Source organism: Taurulus bubalis (assembly GCF_910589615.1).
Source record: "Taurulus bubalis genome assembly, chromosome: 16".
NCBI lineage: Eukaryota > Metazoa > Chordata > Actinopteri > Perciformes > Cottidae > Taurulus > Taurulus bubalis.
Window position 1 is genome coordinate 2883444 of NC_136604.1, and position 19544 is coordinate 2902987.

Below are 19544 nucleotides of genomic sequence, written 5' to 3' on the forward strand. Positions count from 1 at the left end.
TTGATGTCTTTACGCCGATTCAGCGCTCGTGCTCCAAAACCGAAGGAATGCAAGATGAGACGCGTTGTGTTAAAGAACGGACGACACGCGGTTTTGTCTTTTTTTGAATAACTCCTATTATTGCACACATCTAGTTTGCCAGTGCCGGGAATACGTGAGACACTGGGAAAGCCATAGCTCTTGGTAAGGTGCAGAAACGCCTCCAGAAACCACAACATTGCATTGAGCCTCTTTAAAAGCCACATATATACAAAATATGAGAGGGGCAATGTGGGGGGGGACGACTCCACGAGCACAGATACCCAAATAAACGTGGAAGTCGTTGGGTGACAGACGGACGCGAGAGGGAGTTGTGGTCCTCTTATCTGAGATAAAAAGGCCGAGATATTTTAGGAATGGATCAACATGAGTCTTTTTGTTACGTCTCGGATGCTGAACATCTCACGGAATGCTTTTTAATGGAATAGAAATGTTATGGATTATTGAAACAGTCTGGGTGTGCAGATTGGAGGCCAGAGTTGTGCAAACCTTGTCCCGTACGGCTGTACTCATGTGAGTTTGTGCAAGCCGACCGCTGCTAGAGCCGCTTTCTACTCACATCTGTGGTTCTTCTATTAGCTGCGTCTGATTTAAAGCTGACCTTGGTGAACTTTTGGCCACTTGGGAACGGCAGAGCTGGAAACACAGCGTCGACATATTATTTACCTCGTTGCTGAATGAACCACTTTTTTCGCCAGCTCGACACTAACTTATTCATGTGGAGCACCAAGAGAATTCAGGGGCCATGAAAGTGAAACAAGGATCTAAAAGAGGCTGCAAAAAGCTACATTTAGGACGTAAAAAAAATATTGATTTGTGCAGCTTTAAATCAGTATTTTGCCAGTTACGGTTAGGCTGTACTTTTTTTCTTTAACATTTGAGAACGTCAGCTTCTTTTGTCAAATGAGCTTAATGACAGCTGGGAGGGCAAATAGGAGATTTCCCGACTGAATCCGGCTCTGAAGAGACGAGCACAAACTGACCCCTCTGACCTGACCTGTGATTGGACAAAGTCTCCCTTCACAAGCTAGATTCTCTAAAGCCTGAAAACAGCCACAAAGGAGGTGCAGAAGATGGAGTTTCCTCTCAGACCGCTTGAATTACAATATGCTGAAAGAGTTTTGCCGCCAGAGAAACGGCCTCCCTCAGCCTGAAGTGAGGCAGAGCCCTTACTATTAAAAATGTGAATGAATTAAAAGATTAAACTGCTAATCCAACAACTATGGATTCTCACACATATTGCATCCTCCAGCATCGCTCTGGCTCTAGTAAGTCGGGTTGAGTTGCACGAGAACGCTTCTGGCTTCTTTGGCCAAGACGACTGAGGTTTAACTCATCGAATGAGATCAGTTATGTTCCAGAAGAAACGTTCGCACAACTAACTCCTCCAGCCTGCACCTAAAGAACCAACTGCTTCAGTTTGATTGTTTCTTCACGTGACGGACTTCAGACTCGTCCACTTCTGGTCCCCCGACTGCAGGCTTAATCTCTCACTCACTCACTCACACTCACACTCACACACACACACACACACACACACACACACACACACACACACACACACACACACACACACTAGCCTACTATCCTCAAGCCAACCGCACTAAACGAGAGTGAACCGGTTCTGCAGATATTCTTATGGACAAACATTCCTAATTACCTGAGTGTAGACTCTGATTGGGAAATACCTGAAGCGAGATCAGATGCAGACACTGTGCAACCAATTTGAAGCCTTTTTCTTTTTTCTTTGCCTAAATTATTTTCTCATTGCATCTTTTGTTTTTTTAGACAGGGTTTAACAATGTGACCTGGATAGAGTAAACATAATCCTGAAGAGTACAGCCGTTTGTTTTCTTCCTGTTAGGTACATAAACACAGCAATACACCGCTAGGGATTTCTTTTTTTCAGTTTTTTCAAACAAGCATTTTTCTTTCTTTTCATCGCGATATATGTGTATATAGTATATGTTTAGAGAGCTTATTCATACTGTGAATGTTGAAACAGAACACAACACATAATTTAATCAGAAATATACTACCATGCCCCTCCCCCCCAGCCACCGCGCCTGCAGACCACCACCTCCAACCGGCCGACAGCAGCTCAGTGATGCAGCGAGGAGGCGGGTCTATGCGGGACATTGTTGCTACGTCATGCAGAGACAGAGGAGAGAGACGGAGGCTCCCCTTGGCGGAGCAGAGGGGGCGGGACGGTCAGTGTGACGGGGGGCGGGCGTGGCGGGGGGATCCCGGAGGGCAGAGGCCAGCTCCGCTCCGGTCTAGCTGATGGCCGGGCTGTCTGTCGGGGGGTCTGCGGTCTCTGAGGGCGAGCCGGGCTCCTCCGCGGGGTCGTCTGTGCTGGTGCTCGTGGAGACCCGAGAGGGGGCCCCCCGGGGCTCCGAGGCCGGCGTGAGGTGCAGGGAGCCGGGCAGCTTGACGGGGCAGAACGCCGAGCCCGTCGGGATGAAGTTAACCTTGTTTTTGTCGGGGCAGGAGAAGAGCGGGACCGCCGCCGATGTGGACTGCCTGGAGCTGCGGAGGAACACAGGCCGTTAGGTCAGGTACTTCTATCTGCTATCACACATTCCTGAGGCAGCAGGGAGGGGCTTCAGCTGGTCTGTACCTCATCTCCTCAAACGCTTTAATCTTCTCACAGCCCTCTGGCGGCTCCCGCTTGAACATGTAACTGTTGTTGGGTTTGGGCGAGGAGGCGAACTTGGGCAGCGGGGAGCTGCTTCCACTGTCTGTCAACACAGAGACACAAGCTCAGTCCAGGGTGAGACAACTAGCTTTAAATAGCGCTCCTAGTGGTAGCTATTATGTATTACAACGGGTTTACAGGTTAAAGGTCAAGCCAAAGAAGTAACACTGGATGTATTATGCTAGTATATTAAAGAATAACACTGAATGTAATGAGTGAGTTTAGCAGATAGAAGTATTTGAAAGTGTGACTGCAAGTGAGGTAGAAAGTAGAGGACACGCTCAGGGATGTGCAGTAAAGAGGGGGATGCAGAATGAAACATGACACGTAAGGACCGTCTGAAGAGGAGCAGGAAGAGGAGGACTTTCTATCCTGATAAAACTAAAGACTTTCTGAGGATCGATGGCTTTTCTAGCAGACTATCCATCAGACTCTAGACATCGGGGGTCTGGACGATGGGATGCATTTGAGGCCCTGCTCTGCGGGATATCCTTTGTCGCACTTCAAAGTTGTATTCGATCTGTAATTGTGTTTGCTATACTTTTTATATAAATAATTTGTATAATAACTGGAACCATCAGAGAAGAGAGAAGGCCGGAGACCCCACACCAGCAACGCCTTCCACCTCCTTACTGTTGGTTCTCTGGAGTGCTTTGTGAAGAATCTCCACAGGAGGAGCTTGAAATGACATAACTCTACTGTGCTGGGCTACACAGTCTACATCGTGCTAATTTACCAATTAAATAGTGGAAAGGTCCACAGTGTCGCTGGGAGCTTTCTGGCTTCACACCTTGCTCTTCATGAGAGGAAGTCCATACTTTTCAACAGCCAAAAGTAACATACCAGCTGAACTCTTTAGTCCCGAAGTAGGAAACACATTCTTCAAAGTTGAACCGTATTGACCATACGAACATCGGCTGTAAAAGTATCAAACTAAAGGCCTAAACCTACTGAAAGCGATAAATACGATGCTCCTATGGCTCACTGCAGGTCTCAGATATAAAATGACAAACCCACAGAAACAGCTGTGCTTTAAATGATTGAAAAAAGGTCGCAATTTCTTATTGCAGATAGTCCTTAATCTTTTAACTTGATCTAAATAATGAAGGTCCTGGTGAATAATAGAAAGTTATTGATATGATATTGATGGAGGTGTAACTGTCGTCACGCTAGATATGAGATGTATCAGAAACGCTCAGAGTGAGGCTCCTCCTACCTCATGAACAACCTTGTATTCCGTTAAACTCTATCCAACAGGTATTCTAGCTGCAGCAAAGAAAACCGCTTTGGTTTCTTGATTCTCATTTAATGCTCCAAAATAGAAATAAAAAGTTGAGTAGAGACATTTAAACCAACAGATGTGCTTTCAGTGCGTTTGGGTCTTGAGGCTGGACACAACATAGTAAACAGTAGGGCTTATCTTCTGGTTCCATACCCTCACTATGTATTTGTAGTTTAAAAAAAATTACGATTAATATTATTTTTTGATTGAAGAGTAAAAATGTTTGAATGTATGTAGTCAGAGATGCCCTGAAGTCGAATACATCTGCATTTTTAAGAAATAATCTGCCTTTCCTTGCCAAAGAAAAATATATATTTTCCTTGTAATTTAGTGGTACTTTCTTCACTTTATTTTATAACGGACAAAAGGTAACACGTTTCATACTTCTGGTGAATATAATAGTTAATCCTATTTCCATATATGTATTTGTATGTAACCTTTGTGACCACCTATACAAATAAAGCCGTAACTTTGTTCTACCTCAGCAGAGACTCAAATGAAGCTCGTTACCTTTGTCCCGGTCGTACTGCAGGTCCTCCGTGGAGTAAGGGCTGCCGTCATGTGACCCGGGCGGGCAGGCGGGCGAGGGGCAGGGCGACAGGCTGGAGCAGCTGCTGGACCGGCCGGGGGCCGAGGGGGTCTGGGTGTCCACGCTGCGGGTGCTGCTGCTGCGCTGCTGGGGGGGGAAGGGGGCCCGCCGCCCGTCAGGAACCTCCAGGGACTGCAAAGAGAGGGGGAGGGGGGGAGAATACTAATCAGAGGGTTCACACATTCTGACCAATGGGTTTCCATGACTTTAAACCAAATCTCCATGACCAAACATTTAGAGTAAATGTAGTATTTAAACCAACAATGAGAATACAAAGCATACAGTAAACCTTAAATGCCACAAATGAATGAGACAATAGTTTGATTAAAAGAATAAACATTTATATAGATGCCTGTATGTATGCCTGCTTATATTTTGAGCGTCTTTCTTTTGAAAGCATATTCATTATTTCAAACTCAGCGTAAATGAACGACATGAACACATGAATACAACACATTTACATGACTTTTACTAAACTTTTGGGATTTTATTTTTTTCAAGAACTTTTCCAGTTCTGGAAATAACCATTTTTAAATTCCACGACTTTTCCAGGTTCTCCATGACCGTAAGAACCCTGTAATCAGAGCCGAGTCCAGTTGCTACGGGTCGGGTGCATGAAGTGAACAGGAAGCAGATCCCCACCTTGAGCTCCTCCTTCTCTCCGTTGTCTTTGATGAAGACCTTCTCCAGCTCGTGGTTGATGCCCTCCATGCTGCTGGGCACCCTGGAGATGGAAGGCTTTGGCACTGTGATGCTGGACAGTGGCATCTGGGCCGACTTCGACATGGAAAACTGCTTCAGCACACGCACACACACCACACACCGCATGCACGCACACGCACACACACACACACACACACACACACACACACACACACACAGTGTTGATGAGGAATGAGGTGTCCTCAGATGACGTCCTCTCATGCCTTGTCCACTACTAAAATAATATATTTTACTGTCGTGGCTGAGTAGAGAAAACTGAAAATATTCACACTCAGAGGCGGGAAACATAGAATTTGTACTGTTTCCCCCCTAAAAAACTAAAATGAACTAAACTAAATTGAGGATTAAAATATTTGGCGATGAGTTTAATAGTTACCTCATGGTTAATCTTGCAGCTCTAGCTGAGGCAATTGTGAGACATTGTGAGTAGGAAGAACAGTGTGTGTCAAGTTAAAGTACATATTTTGTCATTTAACTTCCTGTCGGCACAGGAAGTGGGAACGTGACGAGTACATCGATCACCTCCCACCTATCTGTCCACTGAGCTGGAAGAGAGTCAGACCAGTTCTCCAGCACTGGGACCAGCTGGTCAGCTGGTTTCCAATAGTCACGTTGTCTGAGTGACCGTTTAAAAGGTGTGCTCATAGGACATTTGGTCACTATGGCAACTCAAGTGGTTAGTTGCACCACTACACACAGGCCAGTTTTCCATCACATGAGCTGAGTGTTGTGTAACAAGCTGATTGATTTATTACATTTACATGTAATTTGGAACAGATTCCAGTTTCCATAACATGTGAATAATGTTAACAGCTTAATAACTAGCAGCAGCATTCTGATAATTTAAGCATCAGAACTCAAGAATGATGCACCATAGAAACATTGAGCGTCTGTAGTCAGGTTGTATAGAAGTCTGGTTGTATAGAAGTCTATATAAAGGACTCTACTTCTCTCTTGAGTTATTCCCTCAGTAAACATTGTAAACATGAGTTTATGTCTCAATCTCTAGTTTCAAGTCTTCTTCAATACAGCATGATGTTCATTTAGTAAATTATGGTCCTTTAGAGTCAAACAGCCCATAAAGCAGGGGATGCTTTAGGGCGGGGCTTCTGTGATTGACAGGTCTCTGCCAGAGCCGTATACTCTACTTCACTCCTCCGTTTATCGGCTGCAAAAAGTCAAGATGGCGACGGCAAACTCGCTGAACTCAAGGCTTCAAAACATCAGTCCACAAACCAACGAGTGACGTCACCATGACTACGTCCACTTCATATATACAGTCCATGGTTGTCAACGCTGAACGCTTTGCACCAAATATCTGTGGAGCTGTCTTTTAAAAAAATTAAATATTAAAAGGTTCTATTGAGGGTCTTGAATGTCTTTCGTCATATTTTAAGATCACCTGAAAAGAAATTCATGTAAATCCACAAACTAAATAAATAAAGGGATACATTAGATTAAAATGAGTTAGTCTTTTTCATGAAACCAACTTTCTTCAATGAATATAACCGGGCAGGCAGCGTGTCTTTCAGTGCATGTTAGTGCACGTGAACGTGCCTTTTAGTGCATGTTAGTGCACGAGAGCGTGCATTGCGTTCATACAGCGGTTACAGCTGACAGTGTTATAGGGCGATAATGAAACTGAGAGGAGAAGCTCTAAGAAACCATTTATTGACTGAATTATAACAGATGATTATAACAATGACAGATGATTAAGAAAGACTGAAAGTCAAATTATTTACAGCAGGGGTGTCAAACTCATTTCAGTGAGGGGCCGCATGCTGCCCATTTTGACCTCAAGTGGGCCGGACCAGTAAAATCACAGCATAATAACGCATACATAATAACAATAATTCTCTATGTTTAAATCATTGGTGAAGGTTGGTGGATGATGAACCCTATTTTAAGGTCTTTCTACAATAAACTAGAAACATAAAGACCAAACATTCAGACATCAGCCCACTGTTTACCTGCCTGGGCTCTCTTCTGCAGTTGAGCAATATCTGGAGTAATGTCAGTGTTCCAATCAGCTATTTCTTTTTTTTGTTGCAATTTTAACAATTATCCCACGGGCCGGACTGGACCCTCTGGCGGGCCGTATGTTTGACAGCCCTGATTTACAGCCTCTTAAATCAATTCTGCCATGCTAACATACATAACAGATGGCCCTCTTTTTTTTACTCTTTTTTCTAATCCTCACTTTCCCCCCAGTTGTAAGATGAGTGCACACAAAGCAGACTCCCTCAAGGTGAACCGTTTGAATGGCCGTACCTGAGCGTGTCCGGCGGTGGAGGTGTGGGTGGTGGTGCTGGTGGAGGTGATGCTGCTGCACTGCAGGTCCTTGTCTTTACTGTGGCGTCCTCCTTGTTTACTGCGCTGGAGCTGCTGCCGGAGCTTTGCAATCTGCTGGAATCAAACCGGAGAGCAGGGGAGGACAGAAACATTTAGAAGGGACGTGGACCAGAAAGGTACAATTATTATCTAATAATCTAATCTATTATTAAACCATATCCCGTAGACTATACATAGCTCTGTAATAAAATGGCTCAGCAACTGTGGAAGCTGCTGCTCCAGGTAGAAAGATAGCCATCGCTTTGACGTACTTTCTGTAGCCAGTGGGGCATCAAAGCATGGCGGTAGCAAGCTAACCAAGGCGGCTGGCTGGCTAGCTTACTAATTACAGAAAATGATCCAAGCAAAGTTGCCACTTACTTGACTATAGCCATGTGCTTTCCTACACTGACACAGCTTTAGGTTCTCACATCGTGGCTCGCTGGTTAGCTAGCTACCATGCTTTCGTGCTTCACCGGTTACAGAAAATGGTAAAATGAACCTGTACTTGTAGAGCCACCACTTAAAGCGCTTTTACACTACTTGTCATCATTCACCCATTCACACACTGATGGGCGGGGCTAAGGTTCCAGCTGCCAATCAGGAGTAGCTCACATTCACACACCGTAGGCACAGCTACAGGAACAATTTAGGGTGAAGTGTCTCCCCCCAAAGGACACATTGACATGGGGTGCATCCCAAGTCTCTAAATTGCATCTAATCAAATAACAGATGAACAGTGAGGGGGCGTGTCCAGCGTTAAAACACTTCCTGGAAGCTCGCTCTTGGGGCTCCTCGATCATGACTCCTCCGAGCAGAATAAGAGCTTTGGGACGGCCGTCAATATGGCGGCGCAGAACCACTTCTGGTTCAATCAAAGAGCGAGGAAACAACAATTTGGAGACTTGGGATGCACCCACGGACTAGCAGAGCCGGGGATCGAACCGCCGATCCTCTGATTAAAGGACCCAACGTCCCTTCGGACACTAGCCAGCTCACTAGCCAGCTCTGGAGACGGCCAAGCTAGCCGGCTAACTCACCAGCCGTCCAGTTGGTTAAGGTTCACTTTCTCAAGTAACACTCGCCGTCCCAGACTGAGTGAGTACCTATCAGCGAAAGGTTTCAGTCCTATAACAGTAAAGATAGTGGTGTATCTAGATGTACTTGCATCTTTTCACGTCCCTATAAAATGAAAATAAAAACAGAGTGACTGCAAGTGTTGCTAATGTGTAGACGACTGGTAGAAGTATCCTCTACTACACCTGGTTACACGGTGTATCAGCTGCTGTGTGAGTCTGGCAGAGAGGAAGGAATGCCCAGCCCTCCACTGTGCACCAGTAGGCCTCCTCCAGGACATGTTTCCACATGTCCCCTCACACAGCTCTGACCCTGGCCCTCTTACTGTAGAAACACAACACACACACACACTACTTCAATCAATGCAGGCTCTGTCTGAAACGGCTGTTATGTGATCCCTATGTGGGCCACTGAACCAGCCACATAGGGCTGCAGGTTCTTGTTTCCCTCTCCGCCTTCATGGGCCTTCACTCTGTTTCTGCACGGCTCAGGTTTTCAGCAACAGGAGGCGGAGAGTGAATAACACACGCGCTGCTAGAGCTGACATTAAACGGCAGTGTGTACAGTCTCAGCTCAATATTGTTTGACAGAACAAGACCTGGTTTTCTTCGACACACTTCAACACACCTGACATACTGTCACGATGAGACTGATTATGATACTAATATCCCTGCTAACGTTTCTGGAGTTCTTTGAAGCATCTGCACTTCCTCCTCGTAGCTCGTCTATGGACATCTGTGGAATCTGTGTCAGCCGCTGTAAATGGACGTGCCTGTGCACACATGAGTGAGGGCTGAACTGTCATCCGGCTTGGGCTGACTATAAATTTCGGCACGTCTTGGCCATTGCAAAGAGGGGAAGTGCATAGTTACGGGTGAGATAGCATTATCTGCCACCTCCCTGCTGCTGCCGAGCATCGGCAGGGTGGAGCTGAGAGCGGACGGCGCCATAAAGACACACATACCAAACAGGAGATTATCCTAAAGAAAGTCTCTACTGTTTCATCACTTCTGCCACAAAGAAAAATGGGAGATCTGATCATTCTTAAAGAATTCCCCCTATGTCATCATGCACAATGTCACTGAGAAATAAGAAAACAAGTACCTCAACATACCCTAAAGGCTTCCACATGCAGAGCCCGAGTGACAGTAACCGTGTTAGGAGACTTTCAATGAGAAGAAAGGCAAAAAGTGAAAAATAGTTTGAAGTATAAACCAGTTGGAGTTCCCCGTTAACACTGTGGCATGAAGTCATCCTTGTGACGCACGGCCACACCAGTGTGTGTGTGTGTGTGTGTGTGTGTGTCCATGTCAGTGCCGTGCCTCTTTGAGCTGGTCGGTGCTGCCCCAGGACGCAGAGCGCTGGTGGGTGCTCCTCTTCTCCCTCTTCTTCCTCGTCTTCTCAATCCAACATCCAGGAGTCTGAGAAGAACATCAGGATCAGGATCAGAATCAGAATTGTGTGTTTGACAAGTACGTTGCACATACAACAACAACAAACAGATAACAGTACTTTAAAACAAGTATATATTATAAAATAAAAGTGGCATGCGTATTCTAATATAAACGTAGGTCTGAGACTCTTTTCCCATTTATGACAATTGGATGTTGTTGTTGTTTTTTGGGGGTTTATGCCATTAATCCTCTAAAACAGGATTTAAATTGTACACATTGAAGTCTGTCATTGAGATGAAACCCTTTGAGTAGTCCAGCAATGGATTATTAATGTGACACACACACACACACAGTGTGAGAGTGTGTGAGTTACTACAGGATCTCTGTCTCATCCAGTTTACACACACACACACACACACACACTCATCCTGCCCATCCAACACCCAGAGGACGCTGCTGTCCTGCTCCTCTGAATGTCTGTGTTTGTTGGCAGCGTGCCAGTTACTACAGGACGTCCCTTTACTCCGTCTTCTGCATGAGGAGGGCTGAGGCCACCCAGAGCGGGGAGACCCTCTTCACACGGTCCCTGGCTGAGCTGACATTTGGATTTCTGCACTTTTGGACTAAAATTTTCAGTATAATGTAACCATGTTGTCTTTTTTCTTCTTTGAGCATATATTTCTTTCACTGTTTTGATGCAAATTCTTAACCTTAAAAGTTAATTATACTTATAACTGTACAATAAATGTATTACGATAAAATGTAGAAGAGCATAAGAATAACGGAGCATAAATACGGAGGAAATACTAAAGAACCAGTACTTCAAAACTGTACTTGAGTAGTGTACTTGAGTAAATGTACTTAGCTACTTTAATATATATATATATATATATATATATATATTTAATCTAATTAAACTTTTTTACCCAAAATGACCTGAATCACAAGAGGTGCTTTCCTTTTAGTCCGGCGCTCTATTTACAGAATGAGTTTTGATTCACATTTTGAGGCGTTTACTGTTTTGCTTATTGTAAATGTTTTGCCTTTTATTTTATTTTATGTTGGCTTGGCTGAGGTTCACTGCCACATTTCCATCAGGTCACTGGTGCTCTGAACAATCGGCCACCAATCGTCTTCAGCTGATACGGGTTCTAAGTAGCCTGATTGGTGGTCTCTGTGAAGGCCAGTCACAAGTTACTTTGCACAACAGATGGATTCCTGCGATGTCAAGACCAAGACCAAGTCCAAGCATCAGCATCCTGGGAGGAGCTACTGGCAGAAAATGATGATCTCATAATCTCAGACTGTAGAAGTATATATAAATGACTCTACTTCTCTCTTGATTTATTCCCTCAGTAAACATTGTAAACATGAGTTTATGTCTCAATCTCCAGTTTCAAGTCTTCTTCAATACAGCATGATGTTCATTTAGAGTCAAACAGACCATAAAGCAGGGGACGCTTTAGGGCGGGGCTACTGTGATTGACAGGTCGCTGCCGTGACCAGAGGCGTCACTCGTCCACATTCCAAACATGGTCACTTCTGTTCATTGCTTGCAAAAAAGAGAACATGGAGACGGTCGTAATCGCCAAACTCAAGGCTTCAAAACGTCCCCATGACAACATCAACTTCTTATATGGCATAAGCGTCTTTGTGGCGCTCGTAGCTCGCGTGCTACCGTACCACATGCCAGTCTAACAAACCTTCAGAGGGGAAGACACCCATGGATACTTAAACATCTGTCAGACAGCAGCAGCACACATGAAGACTCTCACAATCATGTCTTTGTATCACTTCAATAGTTATTATAATACGGGTAGATCAAATCAAGCATTCTGATTGGTTGAGAGTGAGTCACGAGGTGTAGTTTATTCAGCCATAAAGTACTGTACAGCCTGTTTACATTTAGAGCGTTCCATATCAGTGCGCACTTAAAATAACAGGTAGATTTAAATTGGGCGACCGTTAGTTGTCATTTCAAGCTTGACAGTTACCAAACATGTTCGTGTAAACTTTGATATTTTATCGTCCGCAGTAACGACTCAGACGTTGGTTTCCTTAACTTGCAGGTGTATTGCTTGAGTGTTCACAGTATTGCAACGGGGCTCTTCGCTAACTAACGTTAGCTCAAACGTAACAGCTAACAAGCTCACGTAGCATCCCCCACACTAGCATAACGAACGACAACACACACGTCACTTCCTCCCTAAAATGAGATGAGGAATGAAAAGGGTTTGACCACAAAATCGTGATCATTTCCAGTGAGAGATAATTACGTCGGTAATTTCCTGACGCGAGGCAAGTTCTGTAAACATCATGGAGGAGAAAAATGACGGAGAAAAGACGGACAGAAGCAGCGAGAGCACTTCTTTACATCGGTGGCTGCGTGTCATCCTCCACCCTGCTTCCAACCGGCATGCGACCTATAAAGACTGATAGGGGTGGTGACTCATGCAGTCCTCACTGAAAACTGAAGAGGATGATGAAGATCATCTGCTTCTGGCACACCCATAGGGTGCAGCTCTCCAGTCTTCAGAAAGGCTTTATTAAGTCAAGAAGTCAGATGGTAAAAGGACTTTTAGCCCTCAAAGCGCTTTAATGCTACATGTTTTTCACCCATTCACATCCTGATGCCACAGCCTCCGGGAGACATGTAGGGTGCTGTTGTTCGCTTGTTCCTGTTGAAATCAATTTAAAATAGACCTCATATTAGCGAGTGCATTCATTCTTTCTGCAGCGGAAAGCTGAGGCTTCTGTATTCCACGTCATCACGTTGTATGCTTGTGATGTCATCATATGACATTACTAAAAAAAACGTACACGGTCTGGTTTGGGATCTGTGGGTGGGACCAAGTAGTCAAAAATAACTAACCTTTAACCAGAAGGATGGAGTCCACAAATGAAGCAGAAAAGAGGATTAAAGGTCACATTCCCGCTCTGAACTGTATCAGCTGAATAAAACACGGAAAGCAACAATGAGGCTCTAACTGCCAAACAAATGGACCGATAAAATTACATTCATCATATTTTCTGAATCTGTCCAAGCGGCTCCTGTAATTCTACAAACACATACCAAAGAGCATGTGTTGTAGGGGCGAGGGACAGAACCGATTCTGAGATTCTCTCTTGAACGATTAGGACTCCATGCAGAAAATTCAATAATCGGAAATAAAAAACTCAATTCTCAACCATCTGATGGCCTGGAACGATTGTGTGACACCGCGCTGTCCGTACCCTACTGCTGCCCCTGAACGCAGCAGACGCAATACACGTGCGTCTTGTTTACGCTCTAAGCTCAGCAACTAGCTAATACTAATATGGATACAATCCCACCAGCACCCTCTGGCTTAAAAGCTAACGTATGGAAGCATTTCACGTCTTCTTCTTCCGCCCACTCAGAGAGGGACAAGTGAACCAAAGGAGACTGCAAATAGGATTTGGGTCCTTACTCAGTCATTGAGAAGCAGAGCTTTCTCGCTATGTTGAACCGAGATACAATGTTCTATACGGACTCAGAGACTCTAGAACCGAACCACAGCTGAAGTCATGGAGCCACTGAACAAAGAGGGAGGACGGTAGAATCTCTCTATGACGAACATCTGCTGTTCGAAGAGAAGTCGTTATTATTCATTCGTCAATAAGAGCAGCTTGTTATGTCACATGAATTCTGTGTTTTTATTACTTTATTTGTTTTCCTGTTGGTTCTCTTTGCAGTGATTGGAAAAGTAACCCTCCAGTTGACACATCTCTACTATTTGTTACTAATATTTTATGATATTATATAATTTAATAAAAAAGGTTGATGGAAGGAAATTCATCTGTTTGTTCTATTTTTAGGGCTGACCTCGACCGAAGAAATAATTAGTCAACTAACACTCATATGGATTATTGATTTAATCAACAGATGTTTCTCCTGAAATAATCACGCAAAAGCCCCACTTTCAAACTTGTGATGACACGTGGAAATAAGTCATTCTGCATGAAAAAAAGCATAAAAGATCAAAACGACTAATTTGACAACTAATTGACTAAGAGGTGGCAGAACTAATTATTTCAAGCAGTCCGGCGGAGCTTTCTTCAGTTACTGCGGCGACTTCCTGATTCAAGTTATTTTTCCCATATTAACTTCCCACAGAACATCGTCTAAATTCATCATTATTTGGTGGGTGTTTGTTTTTGAAATTCCTTGTCGTCTACTGTGCTGCAGTACCACCCACCGCCTGAATCCAAAAACCCAACACACATAATAAGATCAGTCTCTATGCAAGACGATATATACAAAATCTCACCTCATCAGTATCAGAAATGGACAGCTTTTACAATCATTAACAAGCTGGTGTTATTATTGTATTATGAGTGTAAATACTGCATCAACTGCCCCATTCAGAAGCATAATAAATAAATACCTCTGCCTTCTCTTTCTCTTTATCTCTGGAGGGGACAGGATCTAGCACATGAAGGGAAGACAGATGTGGGGTTTGTGGCTCACCTGTGTGGATTTATCTTTCATACAAGATGGGTAGTGCACATGGGGGTCATGAGGCCACTGTCCAGTGAGGTAGGGTCCAGTAATAGTGCCCAGGGAGGAAGTTCGCCAAATGGTCCCCGAGCTCCGCACCGGCTGGGATTTTGTCCTTTCGACTGCACAGACAAAAAGACAAGAGACAAGATAAGAGACAGAGCAATATTAGCTTTATGTAATAGGAGCACCACTAGTGACTGAGAATTAGCACCTTCAGCTGAGGCCCTGACTGGGAAACATCTCCCTGTACCAATAAATAAACCGCCTGTACAACAGCTGCCCAACACCAAACAGCAGACTGCAAAGTTTCCCTTGAATGAAATAGACTTCAGACACATTGTTGAGAAAATGAAAACACATTTTGGGCCACTGATATCCCCCAAAAATCCTATCTCACCCTGTCTCTTTCCAGTTAGCTCTGTTAGTGCCGTTTAATATGACCGGCGTGGCTAGCTAGTCACCCTCAGCCTCATTTGATCATCAAACAATCAAAACCGCTTTACAGAAGAGAAATCAGACAGGGTTGATTTCCAAGTGTGTTTGCATATACAAGGAATTTGGCTTAGTGAATGGTGCATGACAATAAACAGTGCAAAAGTACAAGACGTAATTAAAAATAAAAATATAATATGATAAACAACCAATCAATATAAGAGTATGTTAGTGTAAAAAGTCTGTTTTTGATGAAAACATAAAATATTTTCACATATGTTTGCCATATAACTAGAGATAAATTTTTAATAAACTAAACTGAATTTTTCTTATTTCACCGGGTCTCAAAGCTCCAAAGCACCGGAGCTAACGGCCGAAGAACGGAGGTTCCATTCAGTTACATTATGGTGCGTTCAGGCGCTGTTCATTTGGAATGTTTTGGACAAAGGTAAATAATATTAATCTTTATAATATAATAATAATAATAATAATATGTATGTGTAACAAGCTCCTGCTATTTTCCCCCAGCACCAATGACACGAGCACACTTGATAAACCTGCTTTTATTGTCACATGCATGTGCTGCAGCCTGTGCCTCTGCTCTCTCCTAACCCTCCGCTCCATCCCCACTGAGCTTCATATAGGATACAAACCCCTCATCAGTTTCAGCTGAGGCCTCATCCCCGCACCTGTTCCCTGAGCCACTCCTCCCCTCCCCCTCTGCAGCTGAGCCTAACCACAACCCCAGCCACCACAGTATTCGCAAATGTCAGCATCCCTCATGCTTTTGGTGGTGCTTTTAGGACATTGATAGCTGGGTGTCACACTCATGTTACATCAAAATTATTGTAATTACAAGTTTCTGATAGGGCTGCATGACAGTTTTTGCGATACGAAAAAATACAGAAAAACGTACCCTAAATATTGTTGACTTTATTTTCAATTGAAATGCATCAATCTGGTGCACTTTGAGAGAAAAATTAAACTTCTAATTGATGACATTATCATGTAAATTAATACATCCACAGAGCTTTTGGAAAAATCTTGAATAAAATATTTTTGGTGGGTCCAAAATGAATGTTTTGTTTATCACCGTGGACGATATCTGACGTCTTAGTGTGTGAGGAAAAAAACATCCATTCGAGTATGAAACGTAAACCATGCTGATCTGATCCGTGGGTTTATGTTTCGTTGCACCACTACTTTACATGCATTGTGAATGGGACCTCTCGTTGCATCCTGGCATCGCCCGCTGAGCTCCAGAGGTGTAAAAGCTCAGCACAGAGGGGAGCTGAACCAACACATGTTCCCAATGTAGCCATACGTGTTTCTAGAGTCAGATAGAGTTTTTAACTACTTTCAGTGACATTTCAATAGAGCTTTGGGGTTTTAGTAATACGTCTGGATTTCCTGTGAAATTGATTTTCAGAGAAACAAGCCCATGACAACCCATAGAACAGGGTGCATCATTCTGTGCAGAGTACAGAACAACCTTTCCGCCTGGACTCTGGGAGTTCATTCCCACATTTGGTTGCTGCTGAAAACCTTTGTGGGTTAACGAGGTCATCCGACTATCTCAGAGACACAACCCCACCAGGGTCTCATACATTATTCAGAGAGATCTATTCTTATTTAAAGGACCGTTTCACAGGTTTGGCATCTCATTTCCTTGTACAGAATGTGTCACTGTACGTCATACAATATTACGCTGCCGTGCTCTGGTTTTCTCACGGCAACACAATGAATGGTGTGGAAAGTTTACAGTCTGGTTCTGTATTACAATATCATAACAGTGAAATACATTAGCATTAGCCAAGAAAGGGTCTGGTCATACCAGCATTTTAAAACAGCAGAAATAGCAATAAGCAGTATATATATATATATATATATATATATATATATATATATATATATATATATATATATAGCATGATTAATGTAGGTAGATCTTTTTGACTTGGTCATTTTAAAAGTGTGGGCACCCCTGATCTAGCCTTTTACTTTCGCTCTCAAAGTGCACCATGATGATGCATTACACTTGAAATGTACAAAACCTTCTTCTGAGGGAGAACAGCCCCGGACTCCTCTAGAGGGCCCACGGTCCACCCACCCACCACTGTCTCACAAAATCCTGTGGGAGACACTGTATGAATATATTGTTTATTGCAACTAAACATTTTGTATTGAGCTGTTTAAAATACCCAAAGTGACTAATGACCACAAGGTTATAGCAATAGACTCAAATGTCCGGGAGCATGAAATGAGGAAATGCTGTTAGCTCATCTCTCTGTGTGATATGTCCCACGGTGATGGCACCAGCAGCAGCCCTCCATAAGCCATCCCTGTATGTGTTTACTGGTTGTTGGCAAGTGTCCAGAACGCCATGCTCAGTGCCACCCTGGCTTAAAGTCATGCCCCCCCCCCACAAATGCTACATGTTGGCTGGATTGGATAATTGGGTGCATATGCAACAACATTGCATTCCTCTTTGTAGACAGCCATATGTTCTCGTTTGGTCATGTTCGCCTCAAAGTATTGGAACATGCATGTAGTTGCAGAGGTCGGCCTGCTTTGCCCTGAGGGCTCTGTTTATGTCTCACAGACTGCTAGGCCCCAATGTTGCCATAGAGCTACCAGCTGACGACATTGTTTCCCGTTTCAATGTTGGTAAACCACCTAAGTGTACAGCCTTAATAAGAAGCTGCGAGTGCTCATATCAGATTCTGAAAATCTGGCCAATCCTCTGTGTAATGTAGACCAGCGAGCCCTGTTTATCTTCGACAGAGTAGCTACATCATCATCACGGACATCCATATACTGACGTGTTTACCTCGTCGTGGCGAGGGGAATGCCAATGTAATGCAATAACTACTACATTAATGCATGCCGTGTGAACCAGAAGCGATCAAAACAGGAGAGATAACAACATGCACCATAAACAGACATAAACAGTATGATAGCAGTTGGTCAAGGGAGCTACTGTTGACATGCTGGTTATGTTTTTCGGGTGCATCCTTCTCGCTGTGTAACGTTACAGGGCTCCAATGTAGTATGACCCAATTAGCAAGCTAACCCATGTAGCCTAGCAACTCGCCCCGGTAACGGTAGTAACGGAGAGCCGCTCGCTGAGCGAATCTCGCTCAGGAAAACATGACATTTGTGGGTGGTCGGGCTAATTAGGAAAGTGATATCAGTCAAATAAAAGTGGCATAGTCTCCGTCTGAATAACGACTTTCCGCTTTACAATTCGGTGTATATTTAATGTACAAGAGTGCGCTCATTTGAACATGTTTGTAATATTTTCCAGCTGCTTCGCCGATCACTTCCACCAACTTCTCTCACCAAAACACAACGTGGCGCCTAATGGCGAATGGTGGGGGGAATGGTTAAAGATGAGATTTAATTTAAATGTAATGTTAGATAGTACACTCAGCATAGGCCGAACACAAGAGTGCCGTGTATTCGTTTTAAACCACTCTTGCTTCTCGTTTGTAACTGATGGGTCACGTTGAATAATCGCCGAAACCTCCGAATGACCGGTTTTCTAAGCTAGTTTGGCGTGACGTAGAAGTTAGCACCCAGCTACCTGCACCATGACGGCTGCGACACAAGATGGACTTAAACGCACTACCTTTGGAAACAGGCGAGTGGACCGAGTCTGGTGAGCTGCTGCTGCCCGGGGACGTAGGGCTCTTCCTGGGGACCAGCCTGCCGTCCGAGCCGCTTCCACCCGGGTTGGCGGGACTGGGGCAACGGGACGTGGTCGGTCTTGCGTGGCTCCCGGCGACGACTGACGCGGAGCAAGAAGCGGGGCGGGTTGGGCTGTGCGGACCTCCACGGAAGAGCTGGTACGGCACCGTGGCGCGGATAGGCGGCTGCAGCCGGATCGCGGTGGCGCTGCTGATACACGGAGAGCCGCTGCGAGGCTCAACCCGCTGCTGGGACGAGCTGGATGCCGCAGGAGACGCTGACATGACCGGTACGTCTTGTTAGACAGCTCGGAAACTAACTTTAGGGAATGCTTTCCAGCACGCGACCCGTTTGGCGGACTTTGCCAGCTAGTTAATTAATGTTGTCCAGTTCAAAACAGTCTCCACTTTACATTTCTGCACTGTTAGCGACGAGGAATAACAGTACAAAGTCAACACAACAAACACACGTGACGCGTAAAGCTGTGTTATTACCGCGGTACAACTCAGGACTCCTCCAACTAATTAGACTGTAGTTGTCAATTGACACAACTAAGACAAGAGGTCGGACCATGGGTGGGCCCAAGTCATTACGAGGACTTTCTGATTGGTGCAGGACTACTTCCTGGATATGTCACTCGGTTGTTCATTGGACATATGGAGCCTCAGGTTTAAGGAGTGGTTTCAGGGTCTGCTCTTGGTTTGTGACCACTGCCATGAGGTCATAAGGTCAACTTGTCCTGCATCCAGACCAACAAGTTCCAAGTC

General features: G+C 44.4%; 1 protein-coding gene across 1 annotated transcript; it reads right to left on the reverse strand.

The window, feature by feature from the left end:
- Positions 1–2315: 2315 nt before the first annotated feature.
- Positions 2316–19061, reverse strand: glcci1a (glucocorticoid induced 1a; the record flags this gene model as incomplete). Its single annotated transcript, XM_079232419.1, has 8 exons — positions 2316–2568; positions 2660–2780; positions 4530–4740; positions 5251–5403; positions 7603–7737; positions 10062–10160; positions 14623–14774; positions 18719–19061. 8 exons carry the CDS (start codon positions 19059–19061, stop codon positions 2316–2318), a joined length of 1467 nt encoding a protein of 488 aa, XP_079088545.1.
- Positions 19062–19544: the final 483 nt, after the last annotated feature.